The sequence below is a fragment of the Pleurodeles waltl genome, chromosome 5 (genome assembly GCF_031143425.1).
Source record: "Pleurodeles waltl isolate 20211129_DDA chromosome 5, aPleWal1.hap1.20221129, whole genome shotgun sequence".
NCBI lineage: Eukaryota > Metazoa > Chordata > Amphibia > Caudata > Salamandridae > Pleurodeles > Pleurodeles waltl.
Window position 1 is genome coordinate 173,832,098 of NC_090444.1, and position 27,147 is coordinate 173,859,244.

The 27,147-nt window shown below is 46.6% G+C and overlaps 1 protein-coding gene across 3 annotated transcripts in view; it reads left to right on the forward strand.

The window, feature by feature from the left end:
• Window positions 1-27,147, forward strand: part of EPRS1 (glutamyl-prolyl-tRNA synthetase 1) — a 488,457-nt gene that overhangs the window by 95,763 nt on the left and 365,547 nt on the right. For all 3 annotated transcript variants that reach the window (XM_069233874.1, XM_069233875.1, XM_069233876.1), the window contains exons 12-14: window positions 8,366-8,425; window positions 11,668-11,778; window positions 13,034-13,170. In XM_069233874.1, coding sequence (XP_069089975.1) covers window positions 8,366-8,425; window positions 11,668-11,778; window positions 13,034-13,170 — 308 coding nt within the window. The remainder of the gene's footprint in view (window positions 1-8,365; window positions 8,426-11,667; window positions 11,779-13,033; window positions 13,171-27,147) is intronic.

The window sequence follows — 27,147 nt, forward strand, 5'->3', positions numbered from 1 at the left end:
ATGCCAACAGAAATCGATGGAGCCCTACAAGTGACCCACTGGTGCTGGGCTCTGGGAGTTACACTGAGTAGACCAGCAAAACATAAGTCCTACATCGCAGGACTTGCAAGACAGGAGCTGATCTTCAGTTTGCCGAGTGCTGGGGACCAGAGCTTCTTGAAGGCTGAAGATCTCCCTGAGGAAGAGTCACTAAGCCTTGGAAAATGCAACAGTTGCAGTGCACAGGAGAGCCAGTCCAGTAGTAGGAGCAAGGGCCTTCAGTCTCCCAATTTGGATAGAAGACCAGCAGGACCCAGAGGAGGCCGTAGACTCACCACCTATGTTGCATGATCTTCGGATGTCTAGAGATAGCAGACCCCACCAACCAATCAATGCCTTGAGGTGCCTGCGGGCGTAGTGTCAGTGTTGCATTGCAGATAGCTTATTTGCACCCAATGCAAGACAGCATAGAACATGTGTTGAGTTTATAGCTGGGTCCACGGAGGTGGTATAAGAGTATTGTCAACATAAGAGAGACTCATCAATCCATAAGATTCAATGAGTTTAGCTAAGAGGGGCATATAGGTATTAAATAACGTAGGGCTGGGAAAATAGCCCTGTGGCACCCTAAAAGGTAGCTGCTTGCTAGAACAACTGTATGGCAAGACAGAATTATTGTGCTCCCCCCTCCAAAAAAGATTTTAACCACCCTTAAGCCGTGCCTCTGATTCCTAATTCAGACATAAGCTGGAGAAGACCGCATTGGAAATGGCATGAATGCTGCTGAGAAATCCAGCAGAAGCAAGGCAGCCCTTCTGCCCTCATCCAGGGTAAACTTTCTCTGTCACCTCAAGAAGTGCTGTTTTGGTACTATGCTGTGGGCAGAAGCCTGGCTGATTACAATGCAGCAAATCGTGATCTTCCAAATAAATGGCTAGCTGAGTGTTGACTAAAGTTTCCCACATTGCAGGTGAAGAAGGAAGCCAGAAGGAAAGTGAGATTAGATAAAATTAAACGGCTGACAGATGTGTTTAAAAAACAAAAACAAAAGAAATGTGTAACTTTGTCCCTTTTCCAGCAAGAAGGAACTACAGCTGACTCGAGCAAGGTATTAAATTGATTAAGGATAGGGGCTAAGGTTTTGGCGGCAGCAGTTAGTAAGGAGAGGGAGATTTAAAAAAATGAGGTCCTGCGGCCTGCCCAATGTATGGCGTGAGTGATGAGTTGTTGCATATTAAAGACATTACATAATTCAACCAGAGCAAGGCCTGCTTCAGTGGCTACGTATAGGTGCAAGTTCAAATCACCTAGCATAGTCAAGTTAGAGTATCTTAAAATCAAAGGGTAAACTGCTTCATCCCAGAAGGCCTAAATTCACAGGCCTGCTTGTTGGAGGGTGGAGGGGGAATATATCAGGACACCCGAAAAGGAGGTCGTTGAGGGATGGGAAATTAAAAATTCCAGGCTTTCTGCTCCCCTTAAATTAAGCTGAAAAGATCTGCATTGAAAATCTCTTTAGAATAATTGCAAGACCTCAACTTCATTTGCCTGGCCTAAAGTGAAGTATGCAAGTGCAATAGACTACCACTGGTAGCTTGAGGCACAATTTAAGAGCTAACAATATTGTACTTTAATACAATAAAAGGGAAAAATGACACACCAAATGCACACTCACCTGTTAATCTTTAAACAGATCTGAAGTAATATGGATAAGAAAGGGCCACGTAGGAGAAATCTTGGACAGGGTCACCAGCTTACTTTAAGTAGGGCAAAAAGGGGTACCTAAGAACTCGTTTGCACAGCCAACTCCAAATGACACCTAGTTGTCAACGTAGAGAAAAAATGGCAGCCAACAAGGGCATGCTATCTCCACAGAAGCAAGTAGTGGATCACAGCATGTCTGGCTGTAAATAAGGAAATGGACCCTATGTTCAAGTGCGGGAAAACTGATTAAAACAAGTAGCCTAAGGCACAATTTGAGAGATAAAAATACAGTACTTTAGTGCAATAAGAAGGGAAAAAAAATAAGCAAAAAATGCAGTCCCTCCCCTATTAAGATCTGTAAACCAGTCCGGAGTAATACTGATAAGACCATAAGAAAGGGATGCGTAGGACTAACTTCAGATAACTATTCTTTTGTATAACATTGAAATACAATCCCCTTGCAGAACACAGCAGAAAGGATCATTAGGGACTGGGATATTTCAGGTAATGTCTTAAAATACTGCAAATGTTTTCACCTCAAAATCCAGGCCCACACCTTAGAAGGTTTTTCATGATCCCTTTAGTCGTCCTTTATAGCTAAATGTGCAAAGTGGTCATTTCTAACCAGTGTGCTTTCCTGCGCAATAAAAAATATTAACAGTTAAGTTCAGTCTGACTTTCTTGTCACTTCAATTGGTCAGTGTTTTATGTGAATTTAATTTCACTCCCAGCCATTCAATTAGCCAGTGCCTTTTTAACAATCTTACTTGTCAGGTACATAAAACATTTTTTCCCCCCAAAGAATTCAAGTTCTGTTCAAACTATTGCAATACCAATCCCATAAATCCTGACTCTCATAGTTTTAAATTCAGGTAATAGAAAAGATGCAATCTAGTAATTACATGACCTGTTCAGTGAACTGCTCTGCCTCCGTGTAGCTCCTCCAGTAAGTGCAGCCCATGTCTGTTGAACTTTGACCCCAGTCAGAAGTTCGAGGTCCTCCTCCACCCGCAGTCTCCTGCCTACGCCTCGTCCCTGGTGTCTAGTGGGAGAACTTTGCTCTTCTGCTAGGCTGCCCACCTGCCCTCAGCTGTCTTCCTTTCGTGCTTTTCTGCTTGCTGTATTGTGCCCTTGCGCTTTCTGTTCTTTTTTTTTTTTTCTCTTATTCCTCTTTTTCTGTGCTTTTTACTCTCCTTTTCCTATTTTTCTTGCATTCTTTCTAATTTCTCTCTTTCACGCTTTTTCCCAACTTTCACTCTTCCCTCTCCCCGCCACTGTTGCCCCGTGGCCCTGCCCCCCTTTTATTTTTTGCACTGTTTTTCCTTCTCCAGCCCAGCTGTCCTGTACCCCCCCCCCCTACTTAATGGCATCCGCTGCACGGTAGGAAGAGCAACCCAACTGACCGATTCAGTGAAATGCTCTGCCTCCGTATAGCTCCTCCAGTAAGTGCCGCTGTGTCTGTAGAACTCTGACTCTAGTCAGAAGTTCAACGCCCTCCTGCCTGCGCCTCATCCCTGGTGTCTAGTGGGAGAGCTTTGCTCTTCTGCTAGGCTGCCCACCAGCCCTCAACCTCTTTTTCTCTGTCTTCTCCCTTTCGTGCTTTTCTGCTTGCTGTTGCACTTTTTGTGCTTTTTTTGTTTTTCTTATTCCTCTTTTTCTGTGCCTTTTACTCTTTTTTTTCTTCCTATTTTTCTCGAATTCTTTCACGCTTTTTTCCAATTTCACTCTCCCTGCCGCTTCTGCCCCGTGGCCCGCCCCTCTTTTTCTTGCCGTTTTTCCAACTCCCGCCTCCCAGCTGTCCTCTCCTCCCCTCTCTCCCTACTTAATGGCGGCCACTGGCACACCAAAGGCAAGCCCGTCTGTGCCCGACCAGGACCCCTGGACCTCCCACCCGCCACCTCTACATGCCAGCAGCACTCCACGCACTCAACCCAGGACGCAACAACTGCAAGCCCTCATCACCCGCTGACATATATGGACCCTTCAGCTGCTGCCAATCCTACACCACCACCACCAAGACCTTCGACCTGGTACAACCCACCCACAACACACCCACACTGAAGAACCTGAAATGCATCCTCCTTAAACACGCTACTGAAATCTGGGACCTGCTTGACAGCACCACCCCGGATGTCGCATTCCTCACCGAAACCTGAAGCAACACCACTTCTGGCCTGGACATTGCCATCACCATTCCCCAAGGATACAAGAGCACCCAGAAAGATCACACCAGCCACGCCAGGGGGGAGAGAATCGTCATTGTTCACAAGTCTAACATCCGACTGATTACACACCCCAAAGACCGAACTAGCCTGATGGAACACCTTCACTTCAAATTTCAGATAAGTCCAACATCCACCCTCAGGGGAACACTCATCTACCACCCACCTGTGCCCTGCGCAGCTTTCTCCGACTCCATCACCGACCGTATCACCGCACCAGCCATCGCAGCCTCCAACTACACCCTGCTGGGAGACCTCAACTTCCAAGACCACCAACACCACATCCCTCCTAGACAACCTCCCCAACATAGGGCTCCGACAGATCGTGATGGAACCAACGCGTTCAGCAGGACACACCCTCGACCTCATCTTCACAACAGGAACAGGAACCTCAGTCACCTTCAGCCATGCCTCCGAACTTCCATGGACAGACCATTGCTGCATCCATTCCACCTGCAACGCACCCACCATCCTCAGACCCAAACACCAACCATCTTGTAGAAGCTGGGCAAGAATCACCAGCTCACTGCCAACTCCGCCCCCCCTCCATCTCACACGACGACGACCCGAACATTGTAGCCCACACCTTTCACAAATGGACCGCCGACTGCGCTAACACCATAGCCCCCCTCAAAAAGAACAGCACCCACGCCAAGAAAGCCAGCTGGTTCACCGCAGAACTCTGAGAATCCAGCCGCACATGTAGGCTCCTCAAACAAATCTGGAGAAACACCAAATCAATTCAGAGCCGTCATCGCAGCACACCACCATCTTATCAAAAGCACCAGAAAGAAAGCAATACAAGAAAGAATATCCTTACACGCACTCAACAGCAACATCTCCCTGCTCCCTTTTTCAGCGAAAGTCATCAAGAAAGCCATCAACAGACAACTTGCCACTTTCATCGAAGACCACAACATCCTCGACGCCTCCCAATCTGGCTTCAGAAAAAACCACAGCACTGAAATAGCCCTCCTAGCCACAACGGATGACATCTGCTCCCTGCTGGGCAATGGAGAGACTGTGGCCCTCATCCTGCTCAACCTCTCTGCGGCCTTCCACACAGTCTCCCACCACACTCTGATACACAGGCTTCACGAGTTCGGCATCAGAGAAAAGGCCCTTGACTGGATCTGATCTTTCCTCTCCAGCAGAACTAAACGAGTGTAGGAAGTTGGCTCTGTATGTGCTATTTCAAAGTAAGGAATAGCATGCACAGAGTCCAAGGGTTCCCCTTAGGGGTAAAATAGTGGTAAAAAGAGATAATACTAATGCTCTATTTTGTGGTAGTGTGGTCGAGCAGTAGGCTTATCCAAGGAGTAGTGTTAAGCATTTGTTGTACATACACATAGACAATAAATGAGGTACACACACTCAGAGACAAATCCAGCCAATAGGTTTTGTTATAGAAAAATATATTTTCTTAGTTTATTTTAAGAACCACAGGTTCAAATTTAACATGTAATATCTTGTTTGAAAGGTATTGCAGGTAAGTACATTAGGAACTTTGAATCATTTCAATTGCATGTATACTTTTCAAGTTATTCACAAATTGCAATTTTCACAGTTCCTGGGGGAGGTAAGTTTTTGTTAGTTTTACCAGGTAAGTAAGACACTTACAGGGTTCAGTTCTTGGTCCAAGGTAGCCCACCGTTGGGGGTTCAGAGCAACCCCAAAGTTACCACACCAGCAGCTCAGGGCCGGTCAGGTGCAGAGTTCAAAGTGGTGCCCAAAACGCATAGGCTTCAATGGAGAGAAGGGGGTGCCCCGGTTCCAGTCTGCCAGCAGGTAAGTACCCGCGTCTTCGGAGGGCAGACCAGGGGGGTTTTGTAGGGCACCGGGGGGGACACAAGCCCACACAGAAATTTCACCCTCAGCGGCGCGGGGGCGGCCGGGTGCAGTGTTAGAACAAGCGTCGGGTTCGCAATGGAAGTCAATGAGAGATCAAGGGATCTCTTCAGCGCTGCAGGCAGGCAAGGGGGGCTTCCTCGGGGAAACCTCCACTTGGGCAAGGGAGAGGGACTCCTGGGGGTCACTTCTGCAGTGAAAGTCCGGTCCTTTAGGTCCTGGGGGCTGCGGGTGCAGGGTCTTTTCCAGGCGTCGGGACTTAGGTTTCAGAGAGTCGCTGTCAGGGGAAGCCTCGGGATTCCCTCTGCAGGCGGCGCTGTGGGGGGTCAGGGGGGACAGGTTTTGGTACTCAGTCGTAGAGTAGTCCGGGGGTCCTCCCTGAGGTGTTGGTTCTCCACCAGCCGAGTCGGGGTCGCCGGGTGCAGTGTTGCAAGTCTCACGCTTCTTGCGGGGAGATTGCAGGGTTCTTTAAAGCTGCTCCTTTGGATAAAGTTGCAGTCTTTTTGGAGCAGGTCCGCTGTCCTCGGGAGTTTCTTGTCGTCGTCGAAGCAGGGCAGTCCTCAGAGGATTCAGAGGTCGCTGGTCTCTTTTGAAGGCGTCCCTGGAGCAGAGTTCTTTGGAAGGCAGGAGACAGGCCGGTGAGTTTCTGGAGCCAAGGCAGTTGTTGTCTTCTGGTCTTCCTCTGCAGGGGTTTTCCGCTAGGCAGTCCTTCTTGTTGTTGTTGCAGGAATCTGATTTCTAGGTTCAGGGAGAGCCCTTAAATACAAAATTTAAGGGCGTGTTTAGGTCTGGGGGGTTAGTAGCCAATGGCTACTAGCCCTGAGGGTGAGTACACCCTCTTTGTGCCTCCTCCCAAGGGGAGGGGGTCACATCCCTAATCCTATTGGGGGAATCCTCCATCTGCAAGATGGAGGATTTCTAAAAGTTAGTCACCTCAGCTCAGGACACCTTAGGGGCTGTCCTGACTGGCCAGTGACGACTCCTTGTTATTCTCATTATTTTCTCCGGCCTTGCCGCCAAAAGTGGGGGCCGGGGCCGGAGGGGGCGGGCAACTCCACTAGCTGGAGTGTCCTGCGGTGCTGTGACAAAGGGGTGAGCCTTTGGGGCTCACCGCCAGGTGTTACAGCTCCTGCCTGGGGGAGGTGTTAGCATCTCCACCCAGTGCAGGCTTTGTTACTGGCCTCAGAGTGACAAAGGCACTCTCCCCATGGGGCCAGCAACATGTCTCTAGTGTGGCAGGCTGCTGGAACCAGTCAGCCTACACAGATAGTCGGTTAAGTTTCAGGGGGCACCTCTAAGGTGCCCTCTGTGGTGTATTTTACAATCAAATGTACACTGGCATCAGTGTGCATTTATTGTGCTGAGAAGTTTGATACCAAACTTCCCAGTTTTCAGTGTAGCCATTATGGTGCTGTGGAGTTCGTGTAAAACAGACTCTCAGACCATATACTCTTATGGCTACCCTGCACTTACAATGTCTAAGGTTTTGCTTAGACACTGTAGGGGCACAGTGCTCATGCACTGGTACCCTCACCTATGGTATAGTGCACCCTGCCTTAGGGCTGTAAGGCCTGCTAGAGGGGTGTCTTACCTATACTGCATAGGCAGTGAGAGGCTGGCATGGCACCCTGAGGGGAGTGCCATGTCGACTTACTCATTTTGTTCTCACTAGCACACACAAGCTGGTAAGCAGTGTGTCTGTGCTGGGTGAGGGGTCTCTAGGGTGGCATAATACATGCTGCAGCCCTTAGAGACCTTCCCTGGCATCAGGGCCCTTGGTACCAGAGGTACCAGTTACAAGGGACTTATCTGGATGCCAGGGTGTGCCAATTGTGGAATCAAAAGTACAGGTTAGGGAAAGAACACTGGTGCTGGGGCCTGGTTAGCAGGCCTCAGCACACTTTCAATTCAAAACATAGCATCAGCAAAGGCAAAAAGCCAGGGGGTAACCATGCCAAGGAGGCATTTCCTTACAACGAGTAAGAACATCCAGAACGTCCTCGACCTACCTCAACACTGTCACATCTCTCAGCACCTGCTCACACTACACTGGCTCCCCATAGAGAAAAGAATCACCTTCAAGATCCTCACTCGTGCACACAAAGCCTTCCACGACACCGGACCAGCCTACCTGAACAGGCGACTCAATTTCCACGTACCCCAAAGGACCCTACGCTCAGCCCAGTTCTCTCTCGCCGAAATACCCTGCATCAGAAAAGCAGGGGGGACGCTCATTCTCCTACCTCGCCACCAAAGCCTGGAACTCCCTACCTCCCCACCTCAGACAGACTACACCCCTCCCCAACTTCACAAAAGAGCTGAAGACGTGGCTATTTGAAGAACCATCCCCCCATGCTTTGAGACCCTCACGGGTGAGTAGTTGCGCTTAACAAACACTGATTGATTGATCGATCGACATAGTCAGCGTTGGATTCATAAGGCAAAAGTTTTAATACCAGCGTTTCAATTTTACCATATTGTATTATCATGATCCTTGAACCTTAATTTGTTTTAAAGAGGGGTAACTCTGTAAGTAATACCCAAGAAAGTAGCAATACATATGCACATATACATTAGCTATGTTGTCTTTACCAAATCTTGTTTGTTTTCAGGGCTCTTCCCGGTCCGTTGTCAACATGGAATGGGATAAGATCTGGTCATTTAACAAGAAGGTATTTGCCTCTTTCGGCGGCGGCTGTCTTCTTTGGGGTGGGATTTATATGTACATGTGAATGTTGGTAGTACTTCAGTGCTTGTGGTCTGAAATAGTCATGGCAGAATATTGCATCATTTGGCAAATTTTCAGGAAAATGGAATGAGCATTTTTGTAATGTGACTGATAACTAATTTTATTGATTTGCCCAATGGAAAAATAACTTGTGGAAAATAACTTTGTCTGCTTTAAATTTGATATGAAAACTCTGCATTTCATTTTTCTGCTTTCAAGCTGCGAGCTATCTGTAAAAAGGTATTAATATTTTTTATTTTTGCCTTAGCACATAGATCTAAGTTACGTAAGTCTACTTTATTGTAGCTTACACCATCAATTTTGCAGCTTTGTATCGCAGTCTTTTTTGCTTGAGCAACATGACTTATTTAAAATGCATTATTCCTCTTTAGAGACAAGAAAATGCTGCAGCGTTCTGTTCTAGTTTTGGGGGTACAGTGATATAAACTAGAAATCCCGTACTTGACAGCCAAAATAGACCTTCATACCCATGTCTGGTGATAGGACATTTATTTCCTGCTGCCCATAAACCTGCTACCCTTAGTAATCCTGCATTTGAAATCCTTTGTGCCCTTTGCTTACTAATTAGACCTCTTTAATGTTCCTTACATGAGTGTCAAATCAGGAATACTGCATATTGACATAGTTGCTTAAGGACAGCATCTCCATGGAACAAGTACCCTTTCTGGGTGCTAATGAGTAGTATTGTGATTGTGTCTTGCAATTGCCCTGCCTTTGTTTTCCTGCTTGTTGCAAACACTAGGTCCTAGAGCGATCAATGTTTAGTGGTAGCTGCTTGTCTGGCATGCATCTTGTGTACTTTGTTGTTCAGTATGTTAAATATTGTTAGTGATTCTTTACGTTGCTGCATTGAGGTTCCTTGCTTTTTTAGTGTGAGATAAAATGTCCAATTGGGGCTGTAATTTTTCTCCCTTCCTTAATATTAGCCTAGCAAAATACATTAATTCAGTGTAAGTCCAGTATATGCCTTCTGGTCTCCGATAAATTAACCCAACAGGCAATTATTGACAATGGCTTCAACGACCAAAGACTTTTCAGCTTATTTTGCCACTGAAAGATATAGAACAGGACTTAAGACAATGATATAATGACTGAGTCTGTACGTTTGAACAGGTTTATCAGGTATCTAAAAATCACAGACCCTCTTTTTTCTGTGGTTTTTCTGTGTCCAACTAAACATTAGTGGTTTAGAAATCTTTTAATGTTCATCTTTTCTGGGATTGATGGTTCTTGGGCATGCACTCTTACCTTAATGTTTTTGTTTTTCATTGGGTGCCTTTGACATAGAGCCCGACGATCCCGGAAAGCATTTTCTCAGAGAGAAACCCTTGTCTTTTCAACGAACATGTCAACGAAAAGAGATGAATGGCAAGGAAGGAAGCCCACTGTACTTTATACAAAAATTGTTTTAAACCATAAACCCTGTACAGATACTCTGTACTTTTGCACTATTTGAGGATAGTTGCTTAGTACCTCCACTTATCAGTAACGAGTATCTCTGACTGCTTCATGTGATTACAGTGGAACCAGCTCACCTCTTTGACTGCTCTTCAAGTGTTTCTACCTCCCATGTAGTTTCAGGATCTAAATGGTTATTCTTATACTAGTAGTACCTTTACCCTCGGAGAGCTCAGTTGCAGGCTCACACCATAAGGAACCCCTCTGACATTAGCACATGGGTAAACAGTATTCAGAATGGATGAGCCAGTACAAACTCGGCGACAAAACAGTGGATGTGTACAACAGGAATCAAGTTTATTAGCGGTGTGATTAAAAGTACTTCCTAGCGCTTTTGGGTCCCAAGTGATAAGATGATCGTGATCTATGTAGTTGGTAATTCCGTGCTGATTATCGAACCCCTTCTATGAATGATACCCAAAAATGGTCATGTGACCTTTAGTTCTAATTTGTGTTCATGCTGTGGCAGACAGACAGAAGCCCTCCAGTGAAAAGGTCAGAACTTACTACATCTTGCCATTTACAAAATTAAAGGGCCAGCGGACATTCGTAATAACTGATTGGTCATTTTACTCAATAGAGCCCCCTCGTCTTAGCCTCTGCTGGTCAAATAGGCAACGGAGTTGGGTTACTGTGTGCTGTTGCTCTCTTGCCCTATATCACACAGGTAACCAACACAGTTTTTTTTCGTTGCATCTCTTACCACAAATCTTTCAGTGGTCTGATTTAATCTTTTAGAATAATTACCGGTCCATTCTGTGTTCAGCTGCCCTCCTTAAAGTTTAAGTAATTGCATCTCATGAGGATTCAGGCCATTTATTTCTATACTTAACTGCTTAGTCATTATTTCAAATGAAGATAGTTTCAAGACCCTTCAGCAATGCACTTTCTGGTTCGACACAGCACAGGTTCCCTCTCCACACAAAGCCTTGCTTTGCTTCCCATGTACATGAAAGCACACAACATGATGGCATGTATCACTTTTTTCTAAGTTACATTATGTGCTGAAAAGATGAATGATTCCCCCACTTGGGGCTTTCCTGTATAATAAGACCCTGAACTACACTCTGTGCAGATTTACGACCTTGTAGTATGTCTTTCATAGTCACATGGAAGTGTTCTCCAATCCATTAGGAAGAGTAGGGAAAAATTAATATTACCAAAGTTCCAAAACCATACTTATCCTAAAAGGAATAATACAGGATCACATTGTGTAACAGTTTACTAGGATCCTAGTATTTCACCTTCTTGAAAATACTCGTTTATGTGCATTTCATGAGTGATATTTTAACTAGCTCTCGGGTAATGCCTGAGTCGGTGTTTCCAAGGCAGAACATTTCTTTCAGTTGCTGGAGTTCTTTTACCAAATGCCTGCAGCCTTTCTGTAGGATGGTAACTTACATTTTATAAAGTGCTTCACACTTCTCTTTTGCCATTTTATGCACTGTAATAGCAAGTGTTAATGAGTGTAATAGGAGCCACTCAGTTGTCCTGTGAAGGATCACCGCTGAGTTGGCCCTGTTGGGAATAAAAGTTGACCCTGCTGGAATGCAAACTTGTGCCCTAGCTACCCACGTGGCAAATGCAGCAACGTAAAACACTAATTACTAGTTAAAAAAATGTTTTCCATTGTGGTTGGTAGATGGTTTGTTTCCCACTTTCTCATATGGCACATGTGGATGCGCCTCCTGTGCTTGCTTCTCTCAGGTGATAGACCCTGTGGCGCCGCGCTTCACAGCTTTACTGCAAGACGATGTCATTGTTGTGAACATCCCGGAAGCTCAAGAGGAGATGAAGAAAGTGGCCAAGCATCCAAAGGTCTTGTATTTTTCAGTTGTGTTGAGAACAAGATGGGCATCTCTCATGGAAGAAGAAGAGTTTGCTTGTGCAGTAGCAAACCATTAAAATGATATAATTGCTTACTTTTATAGATTAAATTATATTTTATAATGCTTTACAGTCTTTGAGGTGTCCTAAATCAGTAGTCAAATGCTCTTCAGCAAATCTATTTTGACTAGATTAGCATTTCTGTGAAGTGTGTGAAAAGCTTCGATACCAGGTAGTATAACAGTGATGCTGCTCGCATCAAAGGTACGTATACTGTAATCAAGTTTAGAAGATGCACCCGGCGGGACTGAAATTACAGAATACAGAAGAGGGGTGAAATTTCTCTTTACTAGGTAAGATGATTGTGTATTAGAGTAGGTATTTGTGCACAGTGGCTGGAAACTTTGTGATTTTCAGATTCTGAGTAGGTGTTTTTCAGATCCCACCGGGGTGGTGTGCTGCTTTCTACCGAACACATCTTTTGTCTGAAAACCATATCATGGGTTCTTTAAAGAAAATTACATGCTTCTCAGTTAGCAATCTAGTATGGGAACTCTGCAAGGCACCTTGGTGTACAGGCTCAGAAATGTCGCAGATTTTTCAATTTTATAAAGACTGTATGTATTAAGCAATCTTGAAGCCTTTATCCCACGATGGCTTAGGGTTTTTTTCTATTTCCTTGGTTGTTTTTTTTAGAATGTTTTAATCTATTGGTAATGGATTGATTGTGAAAGAGTAATCACCTGCTATTTTGAGTCAGAAAAGTGCACCATACATCCATGTAGTTACTTTTTAAGCATACAGTGACTATTGACTGGTGGTAGTGAAGAATCCAGTGGATACATTTTCCAGAAGATTCATTCAGGGGAGGTGTTGTGCATAAGGGAGGGATAGGGAAGTGCTCCCTGGTGTCACTGGAACCACGCTTGGCGCAGTCTTTGACACATTAAGCATGGCAGCCATTTCTAATGTGAGGTCATGTAATTGGAACACCTATAATAAAGAAGTGACTATCTTTTTTAATAACGTTTATTACCTTTCAGGACACATTCCTGTGCTACTTGATTTTATGAAAAGTTGTGTTTTTTTCAATATGCTGTAATCATGCTTGCATGAAATATGTGCTGTGAGCCTTCAGTAGTTAAGGGATAATGTGACATTTACTTGGAGGACATGGTTCAAGTGCCTGTTTTTTGTACTCCTCCTTGCCCCATTTCTTATTTACATATTTGTTTTGCTTTGGCAGAATGCAGATGTTGGTACCAAACCAGTGTGGTATGGGCCCAGAGTTCTTATTGAGGGTGCAGATGCAGAGACCATATCTGAAGGAGAGATGGTCACTTTTATAAACTGGGGCAATATCAGCATCACCAAAATAAACAGGTAAATGAGCAGTCTGCATCCTTCTGGTGCTTTGTTTGTGGTGCCTCAAATCTTTGCCTACCTGTCTTTTACAAGTGATCCCGCTATGTGGCTGAATTCTTCAGTCCTGCCAGTAATAATTCCGATATGTGACTGACTCTGCACCAAGTCAGTTTAGCTTTATTCTGACACTTTAATGCAGAGCTGCCAAGTTACCAGGTCTTGTGTGAAACCTGTCGTCAGGCTGCAACAGTTTTTTTTAAAACTGTTATTACCGTAATAAACAACATGATAATAAACAACATGCTTACATAAGGCACCCTTTTGGATCCAGTAGTATCCTTCCACACACCTACATTTCTGAAGTGTACATCCGTATCTATTATGATGCAAAGTAAACGTGCACAATGTTTTGTGTCCTTGTATTTACTTGAAAACCAAAATATGAACCTCCATGCACCCCAAGTATATCTTGGCTCGTCTGTGGTGGCATGTTTCTTGAAAGGTTTATTTTAAGGTTTCTGCTCACGCCCTTTGTTGATCTGTAATAGGACTTAAGCTTAGTTCTTACTTTTCTCATAGCATTATGTGGTTGCCCCATTCATCTTCTGACACAAGAACTGCATATTCCTAGTGGTGATTTCTTTGGCCTTTAAGGTCAGGGAGTTGAAAGTACAGTGGGTTTGACGGCCATTTACTGTTTTCTACCCAAGCACTCTTGTGCAACGTGCTGGGATTACCTTCATTGACACTGTTTTTTTCACTTTCAAAATTGGCCTGTTTCCTCTCCTCATCCTTCCAAGGAAGGGGAGTACCTAAATAAAATGGATAAGTGTGAAGCTGTCTTCTAATGCGTCCAATGGACAAGTTTAGAGAAGGTGGATTACAGGCTTTTCATAGGGCTTGAGAAGGCAAAGTATAGCATGCGTTTGACCAAGTTTAGTACTTGAGCCACTCTTTGCCTTACAATTGCTATCCCTTGGACGAAAGGACCCTCTGACTGCCATTTGTTTTCAGTCTACAGGGGCCGTAACCGCCTTTTCTGGAGAAGGAGTTTACGAAGACAATCATTGCAACATTAAGTGTCTGAACTGCAGTAAAGATTAGTAAGACCATCAGTACACACCACTTAATCAAAAGATGGGAAATACAGTTATAAACATTACCTTTGTGGCACATGACCCACACATCAATATTTCCGGTTGGCTTATATTTGCCTTTATTATGCATGTTCTGCAAAGATTTTTACTGCTTATATCCTTATTAAAGTTGCTAGAAAAAGACTTTTGGGCACTGCAAAGTAAAAGCTTGCAGGCTGAATGCAGCCTCATGGTTCAGTCCACCCTACTCAATCCAATCCACCCTACTCCAATACAAACCACTCACCCCAATCTACCCCACTTCAATCCCCCCACTCCAATTCCCCCCACTCCAGTTCCCCTCCCCCACTCCAGTCTGCCCCACTCCAATCCGCCCCACTCCAATCCCCCTCCCCCACTCCAGTCTGCCCCACTCCAATCCACAGCAGTCTGCCCCACTCCACAGCAGTCTGCCCACTCCAGTCCAAAACTATCTCCACAATCCAATCCTCTGCATGCCAATCTGCTCCACTCTAATCCAAAACAATTAGCCCCACTCCAGTCAGCCCCACTCCAATCCAAAACAGCCTCCACACTCTAATCTTCTCCACTCCAATCCAAAACAATCAGCCACACTCCAAGCCATCCCTCTCCAATCTTCCCCACTCAAGTCTAAAACAATCTGCCCATTCCATTCTGCTCCAATCCAAAACAATTTGCCCACTCCAATCTGCTGCGCTCCAGTCCATAACAATCTCCGCACTCCAGTCCATCCCTCTCCAATCTCCCCCACTCTAATCCAAAACAATCTGCACTACTCCAGTCCATCCCTCTCCAATCTCCCCCACTCTAATCCAAAGCAATCTGCACTACTCCAGTCCATCGCTCTCCAATCTGCTCCTCTCTAATCCAAAACCATCAGCCCCACTGTAATCCAAAACAATCTGCAGCGCTCCAATCTAAAACAATTTGCCCCACTTCAATCCAACACAATCTGCCCCACTCCAGTCCACCTAGTCCACTCCACCCCACCTCAATCCACCCCAATCCAGTCCATCTCAACCTAATTCACCCCACCCCTGTCCAGTTCACCTCAGTCCAATCCATCTCATCTCAGTCCAATCTATTCCACTCTAATCCACCCCATGCAATCCAATCCACCCCACTCCAGTTCATCCCACTCTAGTTCCACCCCACTCCTTCCTACCCCACTCTTTCACCCTACTCTAGTCTAGCCCGATCCACCCCACTCCAACCGTTACACCCCATCTCCAGTCCACCCCACCTCAATGCAGTCCACTGCAATCCACCCCACCCCAATCAATTCCACCCACCTCACTGCAGTCCACTCCCACCCAAACCCACCCCATCTTAATCTACCCAACTCGAATCTAATGTCTCATCCAGTCCACCACATTCTGTCCCATTCCATTACACCCCATTCCTATCCACCCCCACGCCTACCTACCCCAATCCTCTCCACTCCACCCCAGTCCAATCCACCCCACTCCAGCTAAGTACACCCCACACCAATGGACCCTCTCCATTCCAGTCCAATCCACCCTGACCCATTCCACTCTATTCCACCCAACTCTAATCCACCCCCTCCAAACCACCATACTCCTAATCCACCCCACCACAGTTCTTTCAATCCACTCCACCCACTCTAAACCAATCTAATCAACCCCACTCCAAGTCACCTCACCCCATTTCAATCCAGGCCATTCAACCCCACTGCAGTCCACCCTACCCCACTCAATCCAATCCATCCCACCACCTCAGTCCACAGCACCCTATTCCACCCCATTCCACACCACGACACTCCACAACACACACTGCCACTGAACTCTCCTCCCCTCTACTCAGTTCTGCAACACTGTACTCTCCCTACTCCACTCTGATACTCTACTCCAACAAACTACGTGTACTACGCTGGTATACAGCATGACAAAACACATTGCCAAAGCCAGTAGCTCTTGTATAGGCGAGACCTATTGACTTTGGCAGTCCTAGTTTAGAGCTAGCGAAGAAGCGGTTAAAATCACTTGATGAACGACATAGCTCTAACAAGGTACAGAGAGAGGACATATTACAAGATGGCGTCCATTGTTCTATCAGTGTTCATCACAACGTGTCAGGAGAAATTAATGGAATTGGCAGCCTATAAAGTTGACAAATGATTGACTCGCAACTAAGTTTGTTTAAGCGTGAAGAACTTGGTTTAATTTCCGTGGGTTACTTACGATGAGTGGGCACTTGAGACCACCTCCCAGTGACGTCAGGCAATCTTCAGTATCCTGCTTTGCTCAAGGGCGTTGTGAAACCCCGCTTTAGCAGCTATAGCGGGGGTCTCGTTCTTGATGGGTCTTTTCTGTGTGCGACACCAATGACTCAAATAACGAGAAATTTGGCTGGCTGGATGGATGGATGAGCGAGTGAAAGGGTGCATGGATGGATGGATGAGTGGAGTGATAGTGGTTAGGATGGATGAGAGAAAGGATGGATGAATGAAAGGGTGGATAAATACGAGTGGATGGAGAAGTGAAAGAATGAATGGCTGAAAGAAAGGGAGGGTGGATGGATGAAAGGATGGATGAGTGAATGGCGGGAGAAAGTATGGATGTCTGAGGGAGTGAAAGAATGGGAGACTGAGTTAAAGAATGGATGGGTGAAATGAAAGGGTGGATGGATAGATGAAGTGAAAGGGTGGATAGATGGGTGAGTGGACTGACAAATGGATGAGTAAAAGGATGGATGCTGGGGCGTCATGAACCCCTCACCTTAGTAGCAATAGCGGGGTAAAGTTCTTGATGGGCCTCTTTTGTCTGCAACTCAGCAGACATAGGTGAGTGAGTGAAAGGGTAGATGGATAGAAGGATGAACGAAAAAAATGGATAGATGAGTTAAAGGGAGGGTGGATGACGGACGAGTGTAAGGATGGATGGCTGAGTGATGAGAGGATGCATGATGGATGGATGGGTGTACTGAGTGAAAGGGAGGATGATGGATGAAATGAAAGGTTGGATGGAGAAAACGGGGGACTGGATATGAGAGAGGATGGATGAGAGAAACGATGGATGAATGAGAGAAACGATGCATAAGTGAATGGATGGGTGAGTAAAAGGGAAGATAGATGAAAGGGTGACTAAAAGGGAGGGTTAGTGGATGGATAGGAGGATGAGTGAAAGGTAGTGTGAGTGGATGAAAGGATGAGTGAAAGTGTGAATGATTGAGTGAAATGGTGTACAGGTGGATAAGGATGAATGAATGACAAAGGCTGAATGATTGAAAGGATGGATAGAGAAATGGGTGAGTGAAAGGATGGATAGGTTTAATTGAACAATTTGGATATGGATGGATGGATAGGTTTGGGTATGGATGGGTGGAAGGACGGAATGGTAAAAGACTGATGAAAGAATGAATAGATGACCAAATATAAAGGTGAAATGGTAGTTAGCAGATAGATGCTTGGATGGAAGAGACCAGAGAGCTCTTCTGGGGAGGGTTGTGATGGCTCGCTTCGTTTGCTTGGTGCAGTGAGTGATTTGGTTCGAAGTTGGGGTGGAAGGGTGGAAATATTTTAATTTTCTGGCTACTGCCTTGGCTGTGCGACAGCCAGCTCAGAATGCTGGAAGTGCTGGAAGGGAGACCTACTTCTAGTGCTCTGAAGACTCGTGTTTGCATGTCTGAACCGCAGACACCGCCATATTCCCTTCAGGAACAAAAACCCAACGGGAGCCAGCGGCATGCTGGGGGCAGCTAGGGTTAAGAACCCTCCCGCCGTCACTTTTGCTCGTCTCCCTTTCCTCTGCCCCAGCCATTCCTCTCTGGCTCGGTGTAGGAAGTTGGCTCTGTATGTGCTATTTCAAAGTAAGGAATAGCATGCACAGAGACCTCTAAGGGGAACCCTTGGAAAGATAGTGGCAAAAAGAGATAATACTAATGCTCTATTTTGTGGTAGTGTGGTCGAGCAGTAGGCTTATCCAAGGAGTAGTGTTAAGCATTTGTTGCACATACACACAGGCAATAAATGAGGAACACATCCAGCCAATAGGTTTTGTTATAGAAAAATATATTTTCTTAGTTTATTTTAAGAACCACAGGTTCAAATTTTACATGTAATATCTCATTTGAAAGGTATTGCAGGTAAGTACTCTAGGAACTTTGAATCATTACTTTAGCATGTATACTTTTCACATAAAACACAATAAGCTGTTTTAAAAGTGGACACAGTGCAATTTTCACAGTTCCTGGGGGAGGTAAAGTAATGTTAGTTTTAACAGGTAAGTAAGTCACTTACAGGTTTCAGTTTTTGGTCCAAGGTAGCCCACCGTTGGGGGTTCAGGGCAACCCCAAAGTTATCACACCAGCAGCTCAGGGCCGGTCAGGTGCAAAGGTCAAAGAGGTGCCCAAAACACATAGGCTATAATGGAGAGAAGGGGGTGCCCCGGTTCCAGTCTGCCAGCAGGTAAGTACCCGCGTCTTCGGAGGGCAGACCAGGGGGGTTTTGTAGGGCACCGGGGGGGACACAAGTCCACACAGAAAGTACACCCTCAGCAGCGCGGGGGCGGCCGGGTGCAGTGTGCAAACAAGCGTCGGGTTTCCTTTAGTTTTCAATGGGAGACCAAGGGGTCTCTTCAGCGATGCAGGCAAGGGGGGGGCTCCTCGGGGTAGCCACCACCTGGGCAAGGAAGAGGGCCTCCTGGGGGTCACTCCTGCACAGAAGTTCCGTTTCTTTAGGGGCTGGGGGCTGCGGGTGCAGGGTCTTTTCCAGCCGTCGGGAAATGGAGTTCAGACAGTCGCGGTCAGGGGGAGCCTGGGGATGCCCTCTGCAGGCGTCGCTGTGGGGGGTCAGGGGGGACAACTTTGGTTACTCAGTCGTGGAGTCGCCGGAGGGTCCTCCCTGAGTTGGTTGTTCTTCACCAGTCGAGTCGGGGTCGCCGGGTGCAGTGTTGCAAGTCTCACGCTTCTTGCGGGGAGTTGCAGGGGTCTTTAAATCTGCTCCTTGTAACAAAGTTGCAGTTCTTTTGGAGCAGTGCCGCTGTCCTCGGGAGTTTCTTGTCTTTTTCGAAGCAGGGCAGTCTTCAGAGGTCGCTGGTCCCTTGGAAAGCGTCGCTGGAGCAGGTTTCTTTGGAAGGCAGGAGACAGGCCGGTAAGTCTGGGGCCAAGGCAGTTGGTGTCTTCTGTTCTTCCTCTGCAGGGGTTTTTCAGCTCAGCAGTCCTTCTTCTTGTTAGTTGCAGGAATCTAAATTCTTAGGTTCAGGGGAGCCCTTAAATACTAAATTTAAGGGCGTGTTTAGGTCTGGGGGGTTAGTAGCCAATGGCTACTAGCCCTGAGGGTGAGTACACCCTCTTTGTGCCTCCTCCCAAGGGGAGGGGGTCACATCCCTAATCCTATTGGGGGAATCCTCCATCTGCAAGATGGAGGATTGCTAAAAGTTAGTCACTTCAGCTCAGGACACCTTAGGGGCTGTCCTGACTGGCCAGTGACTCCTCCTTGCTGTTTTCTTTGTTTCTTCCAGCCTTGCCGCCAAAAGTGGGGGCCGTGGCCGGAGGGGGCGGGCAACTCCACTAAGCTGGAGTGTCCTGCGGTGCTGTGACAAAGGGGTGAGCCTTTGAGGCTCACCGCCAGGTGTTACAGCTCCTGCCTGGGGGAGGTGTTAGCATCTCCACCCAGTGCAGGCTTTGTTACTGGCCTCAGAGTGACAAAGGCACTCTCCCCATGGGGCCAGCAACATGTCTCTAGTGTGGCAGGCTGCTGGAACCAGTCAGCCTACACAGATAGTCGGTTAAGTTTCAGGGGGCACCTCTAAGGTGCCCTCTGTGGTGTATTTTACAATAAAATGTACACTGGCATCAGTGTGCATTTATTGTGCTGAGAAGTTTGATACCAAACTTCCCAGTTTTCAGTGTAGCCATTATGGTGCTGTGGAGTTCGTGTAAAACAGATTCCCAGACCATATACTCTTATGGCTACCCTGCACTTACAATGTCTAAGGTATTGCTTAGACACTGTAGGGGCACAGTGCTCATGCACTGGTGCCCTCACCTATGGTATAGTGCACCCTGCCTTAGGGCTGTAAGGCCTACTAGAGGGGTGACTTATCTATACCTGCATAGGCAGTGAGAGGCTGGCATGGCACCCTGAGGGGAGTGCCATGTCGACTTACTCGTTTTGTTCTCACCAGCACACACAAGCTGGCAAGCAGTGTGTCTGTGCTGAGTGAGGGGTCTCCAGGGTGGCATAAGACATGCTGCAGCCCTTAGAGACCTTGCTTGGCATCAGGGCCCTTGGTACCAGGGGTACCACTTACAAGGGACTTATCTGGATGCCAGGGTGTGCCAATTGTGGAATCAAAAGTACAGGTTAGGGAAAGAACACTGGTGCTGGGGCCTGGTTAGCAGGCCTCAGCACACTTTCAATTCAAAACATAGCATCAGCAAAGGCAAAAAGTCAGGGGGTAACCATGCCAAAGAGGCATTTCCTTACACTCAGCGTCCCTCGCTTCCTGCTTGTATTCTCATTGAACACCACAGCGGCGGCTCACCCACTGTCCCCTGCTCCTCTCATGACACCGCAGGTCGAGAGGCTCCCCTCCTGCGGTAAAGAGGCGTCAACTCTAGTTTACATCAAGACAGAGGCCAGGGGAGCTTTCTTTTCGTCGGGCTCAACTTGTGTTTATTTATATCACTTCTCAAATGCACATAACATTATGTTCGATGGCATGTGTAGCTGCAGATACACATGTTGTGCATAGCCCGCCATCTGGTGTTGGGTCGGAGTGTTACAAGTTGTTTTTCTTCGAAGAAGTCTTTCGAGTCACGAGACCGAGGGACTCCTCCTCTTTGCTTCCATTGCGCATGGGCGTCGACTCCATCTTCGATTGTTTTCTTTCCGCCATCGGGTTCGGACGTGTTCCTTTTCGCTCTGGGTTTCGGGACGGAAAGATAGTTAAAAATTCGGAACATTGCGTCGGTATTGTTGTGTTCGGGATCGGGTTAGATAGAATCGACACCGAATCGAATCGTGAAGAGCTCCGGTAGTCCTTTGGGGTAATTTCGATCCCCCGTCAGGGCCTGGTCGGCCCGACCGCGTGTGACATCGAGGCTGATGGAACGGACCCCGTTCCGATTCTGCCCTAAATGCCACAACAAATACCCCTATACAGACCAACATTTGGTCTGTAACCTGTGCCTGTAGCCCGAGCACAAGGAAGAAACTTGTGAAGCCTGTCGTGCGTTTCGATCCCGAAAAACGCTCCGTGACCGGCACGCCAGAAGATTATAGATGGCATCCACGCCGACAGGACACCGAGAGTTCGAGGAACAAGGAGAAGAAGAGGAGGCCTTCTCTATCCATGAATCGGACTCGGAGGAACTCAACGAAACAGTGAGTAAGACGTCGAAGCCAGCACACAAGAAAACAGACAAGGCCCAGGGGATGCCACTGCCAACAGGCCATGGCTCAACCCATAAAGTCGGTGACCGCCCATCAGCACCGAAAAAGGCCGAACTAGTGCCGAGGTCGTCCGACTCGGGTCGAGACACAGGCACGCAGCAATCTCGGGACCGAGAAAGTGCTGCCGAAAAAGATCGACGCCGAGACAGCGGAGCCGAAGCTGCTCGGCACAGAGACAGCGGCACCGAGGAAGATCGAGGCCGAGAAATTTCGACTCCGAAAAAGAGGAAAATCGCATCGGAGCCGAAAACGAGCAAGGACATAGTTTCGGTGCCGAAAAGACCGGCAACCGAGCCAACTACCAGCTCATATTCAGAGGAGCAATCACTGTCCTCTCAATTACGCAAACATAGATTCGTGGAAGAGTTACAGTCCACTGAAGTAGACCACACTCAAAAGCGGATCTTTATACAGAGTGGAACAGGGAAGATCAGCACCCTTCCCCCTATTAGGAGAAAAAGGAGACTTGAGTTCCAAACACAGCAACAACCACCACAAACAAAAGTGGTGAAGAAGGTAACTCCGCCACCCTCTCCTCCACCTGTAACTTACATATCACCGGCACAGACTCCGTCACACTCACCGGCTCACACCACCATGAGCCAAGATGACCAGGACGCTTGGGACCTATACGACGCCCCAGTGTCAGACAACAGCCCGGAGGCGTACCCTACCAAGCCCTCACCACCAGAGGACGGCACAGCGTATTCACAGGTGGTAGCTAGGGCAGCAGAATTCCACATCGTGTCGCTACCCTCGGAACCTGTCGAGGATGACCTCCTTTTCAACACACTCTCCTCCACCCATAGCAGCTACCAGAGCCTGCCTATGCTCCCAGGAATGCTAAGGCACGCAAAGCAAATCTTCAAGGAGCCTGTCAAGAGTAGAGCAATAACACCAAGGGTGGAAAAGAAATATAAAGCACCGCCCACAGACCCTGCTTTCATCACCTCACAACTGCCACCAGATTCAGTTGTAGTAGGGGCGGCTCGCAAGAGAGACAACTCTCACACATCAGGCGATGCACCACCTCCGGATAAAGAAAGCCGCAAGTTCGACGCAGCCGGAAAAAGGGTCGCAGTACAAGCTGCAAACCAGTGGCGCATCGCTAACTCTCAAGCGCTCCTAGCGCGATATGATAGAGCCCATTGGGACGAGATGCAGCACCTCATCGAGCATCTACCCAAAGATTTACAAAAAAGGGCGAAACAAGTGGTTGAGGAGGGACAAAACATCTCCAATAACCAAATACGCTCCTCTATGGATGCAGCTGACACAGCTGCAAGAACAATTAACACAGCAGTAACCATAAGAAGGCACGCGTGGTTACGAACATCTGGCTTTAAACCGGAGATACAGCAAGCGGTGCTCAATATGCCATTCAATGAGCAACAATTGTTCGGACCTGAAGTGGACATGGCAATTGAGAAGCTAAAAAAGGACACTGACACTGCCAAGGCCATGGGCGCACTCTACTCCCCGCAGGGCAGAGGCACTTTCAGCACCTTCCGCAAAACACCCTTCAGAGGGGGGTTTCGGGGTCAGGCCACACAAGCCAGTACATCACACTCAGCACCGTCTACCTACCAGGGACAGTACCAAAGGGGAGGCTTTCGGGGCCAGTACAGAGGAGGACAATTCCCTAGAAACGGGGGGAAATTTCAAAGCCCAAAAACACCTGCAACCAAACAGTGACTCACAGGTCACTCATCCCCTCCACACAACACCAGTGGGGGGAAGAATAAGTCAGTATTACCAATCTTGGGAGGAAATAACAACAGACACTTGGGTCTTAGCAATTATCCAACATGGTTATTGCATAGAATTTCTCCAAATCCCTCCAAATATACCACCAAAAACACAGAATATATCAAAACAGCATTCAGACCTTCTGGAAATAGAAGTTCAAGCATTACTGCACAAGAACGCAATAGAACTGGTACCAAGTACACAAATAAACACAGGAGTTTACTCACTGTACTTTCTAATACCAAAAAAGGACAAAACACTGAGACCAATCCTAGATCTCAGAACACTAAACACCTACATCAAATCAGAACACTTTCACATGGTGACGCTACAAGAAGTGTTACCATTGCTAAAGCAACAGGACTACATGACAACCTTAGATCTCAAAGACGCGTATTTCCACATACCGGTACATCCCTCGCACCGGAAATACCTAAGGTTCGTATTCAAAGGAATACATTACCAATTCAAAGTATTGCCGTTCGGTATAAGAACCGCACCAAGAGTCTTTACAAAATGCCTATCAGTAGTAGCTGCACACATCAGAAGGCAGCAAATACACGTATTCCCGTACCTCGACGATTGGCTAATCAAGACCAACTCACTGACAAAGTGTTCACACCACACAGATCAGGTCATACAAACCCTCTACAAACTCGGTTTCTCCGTCAACTATGCAAAATCACACATTCTGCCGTGCAATGTACAACAATACCTAGGAGCGACAATAGACACAACAAGGGGAATAGCCACTCCAAGTCCACAAAGGGTCCAAATTTTCCTAAAGGTTATACAAACCATGTATCCAACACAAAAAATACAGGCAAAGATTGTATTACAACTCCTAGGCATGATGTCCTCATTCATAGCCATTGTCCCAAACGCAAGACTGCACATGAGGCCCTTACAACAGTGCCTAGCATCACAATGGTCACAAGCACAGGGTCACCTTCTAGATCTGGTGTTGTTAGACCGCCAAACATACATCTCGCTTCTATGGTGGAACAGTATAAATTTAAACAAAGGGCGGCCTTTCCAAGACCCAGTGCCACAATACGTGATAACAACAGATGCTTCCATGACAGGGTGGGGAGCACACCTCAATCAACACAGCATCCAAGGAGAATGGGACGTACATCAAACAAAGCTGCATATAAATCACCTAGAACTGCTAGCAGTTTTCCTAGTGTTAAAAGCATTCCAACCCATCATAACCCACAAGTACATTCTTGTCAAAACAGACAACATGACAACAATGTATTATCTAAACAAACGGGGGGACACACTCGACACAGCTGTGCCTCCTGGCACAAAAAATATGGCAATGGGCAATTCACAACCACATTCGCCTAATAGCACAGTTTATTCCAGGGATCCAGAATCAACTTGCAGACAATCTCTCTCGAGATCACCAACAGGTCCACGAATGGGAAATTCACCCCCAAATTCTAAACACTTACTTCAAAGTTTGGGGAACACCTCAAATAGACTTATTTGCAACAAGGGAGAACGCAAAATGCCAAAACTTCACATCCAGATACCCACACAGGCAGTCTCAAGGCAATGCCCTATGGATGAACTGGTCAGGGATATTTGCGTACGCTTTTCCCCCCTCTCCCTCTCCTTCCATATCTAGTAAACAAATTGAGCCAAAACAAACTCAAACTCATACTGATAGCACCAACATGGGCAAGGCAACCTTGGTACACAACACTGCTAGACCTATCAGTAATACCCCACGTCAAGTTACCCAACAGGCCAGATCTGTTAACACAACACAAACAACAGATCGGGCATCCAAACCCAGCATCGCTGAATCTAGCAATCTGGCTCCTGAAATCCTAGAATTCGGACACTTAAACCTCACCCAAGAATGTATGGAAGTCATAAAGCAAGCTAGAAGACCATCCACTAGACACTGCTATGCAAGCAAATGGAAAAGGTTTGTTTGCTACTGCCACGATAATCAAATTCAACCATTACACGCATCTCCAAAGGATGTAGTGGGTTACTTACTACACTTACAAAAATCGAACCTGGCCTTCTCTTCCATTAAAATACACCTCGCAGCAATATCTGCATACCTGCAGATTACCCATTCAACTTCACTATTTAGAATACCTGTCATTAAAGCGTTTATGGAAGGCCTCAAAAGAATTATACCACCAAGGACACCACCCGTTCCTTCATGGAACCTCAACATGACTCATGGGTCCACCTTTTGAACCCATGCATTCTTGCGAAATACAATTCCTGACCTGGAAAGTTGCATTTCTCATCGCCATCACATCTCTAAGAAGAGTAAGTGAAATTCAGGCGTTTACAATACAAGAACCTTATATCCAAATACACAAAAATAAGGTAGTCCTAAGAACCAATCCTAAATTTCTACCAAAGGTTATTTCACAGTTCCACTTAAATCAAACGGTAGAACTGCCAGTGTTCTTCCCACAGCCAGACTCGGTAGCTGAAAGGGCACTACATACATTAGACATCAGAAGAGCACTAATGTACTACATTGACAGAACAAAAGACATCAGAAAAACAAAACAACTGTTTATTGCATTCCACAAACCTCATACAGGAAACCCAATATCAAAACAGGGTATAGCCAGATGGATAGTTAAGTGCATCCAAATCTGCTACCTTAAAGCAAAAAGGGAGCTGCCCATTACACCAAGGGCACACTCAACCCGAAAGAAAGGCGCTAGCATGGCCTTCCTCGGGAATATTCCAATGCACAAGATATGTAAGGCAGCCACATGGTCTACGCCTCACACATTTACTAAGCACTACTGTGTAGACGTGCTATCTGCACAACAAGCCACAGTAGGTCAAGCCGTACTAAGAACTTTATTTCAGACTACTTCCACTCCTACAGGCTGAGCCACTGCTTTTGGGGAGATACCTGCTTACTAGTCTATGCACAACATGTGTATCTGCAGCTACACATGCCATCGAACTGAAAATGTCACTTACCCAGTGTACATCTGTTCGTGGCATTAGTCGCTGCAGATTCACATGTGCCCACCCGGCTCCCCGGGAGCCTGTAGCCGTTTGGAAGTTATCTTCAACTTTGTAAATTTGTAAATATATTACTTAAAACCTTAATTGGTACATACTTATTCACTCCATTGCATGGGCACTATTACTAACACACACAACTCCTACCTCACCCTCTGCGGGGAAAACAATCGAAGATGGAGTCGACGCCCATGCGCAATGGAAGCAAAGAGGAGGAGTCCCTCGGTCTCGTGACTCGAAAGACTTCTTCGAAGAAAAAACAACTTGTAACACTCCGACCCAACACCAGATGGCGGGCTATGCACAACATGTGAATCTGCAGCGACTAATGCCACGAACAGATGTACACTGGGTAAGTGACATTTTCATTCTTGGGCTCGTTATCTGCAGCTTTTCAAACTTTCTTGGATAAAACGTGGGGACGTTAGCTCAGTTATTGTCCCAACTCCTCTGTCAGACCGGGTTTCTCCGCAGATCCAAGATGCGACATTTTGGACAATGTTTGCTTTTCAAATAAACACGTGCTTTGATTTCCACATCAGCACGCTTTTTTCTGTTAATGGACATTTTTCGTCTCCTCACTGCCTAGGCATTAAAAATCAGTCTTCATTAGTGACCTTTACATCAAAATCCCTGTCCGTTTTCGGCACTAGCACCTTCAGTGAGAGGAGTGTCCAATATCAGCTA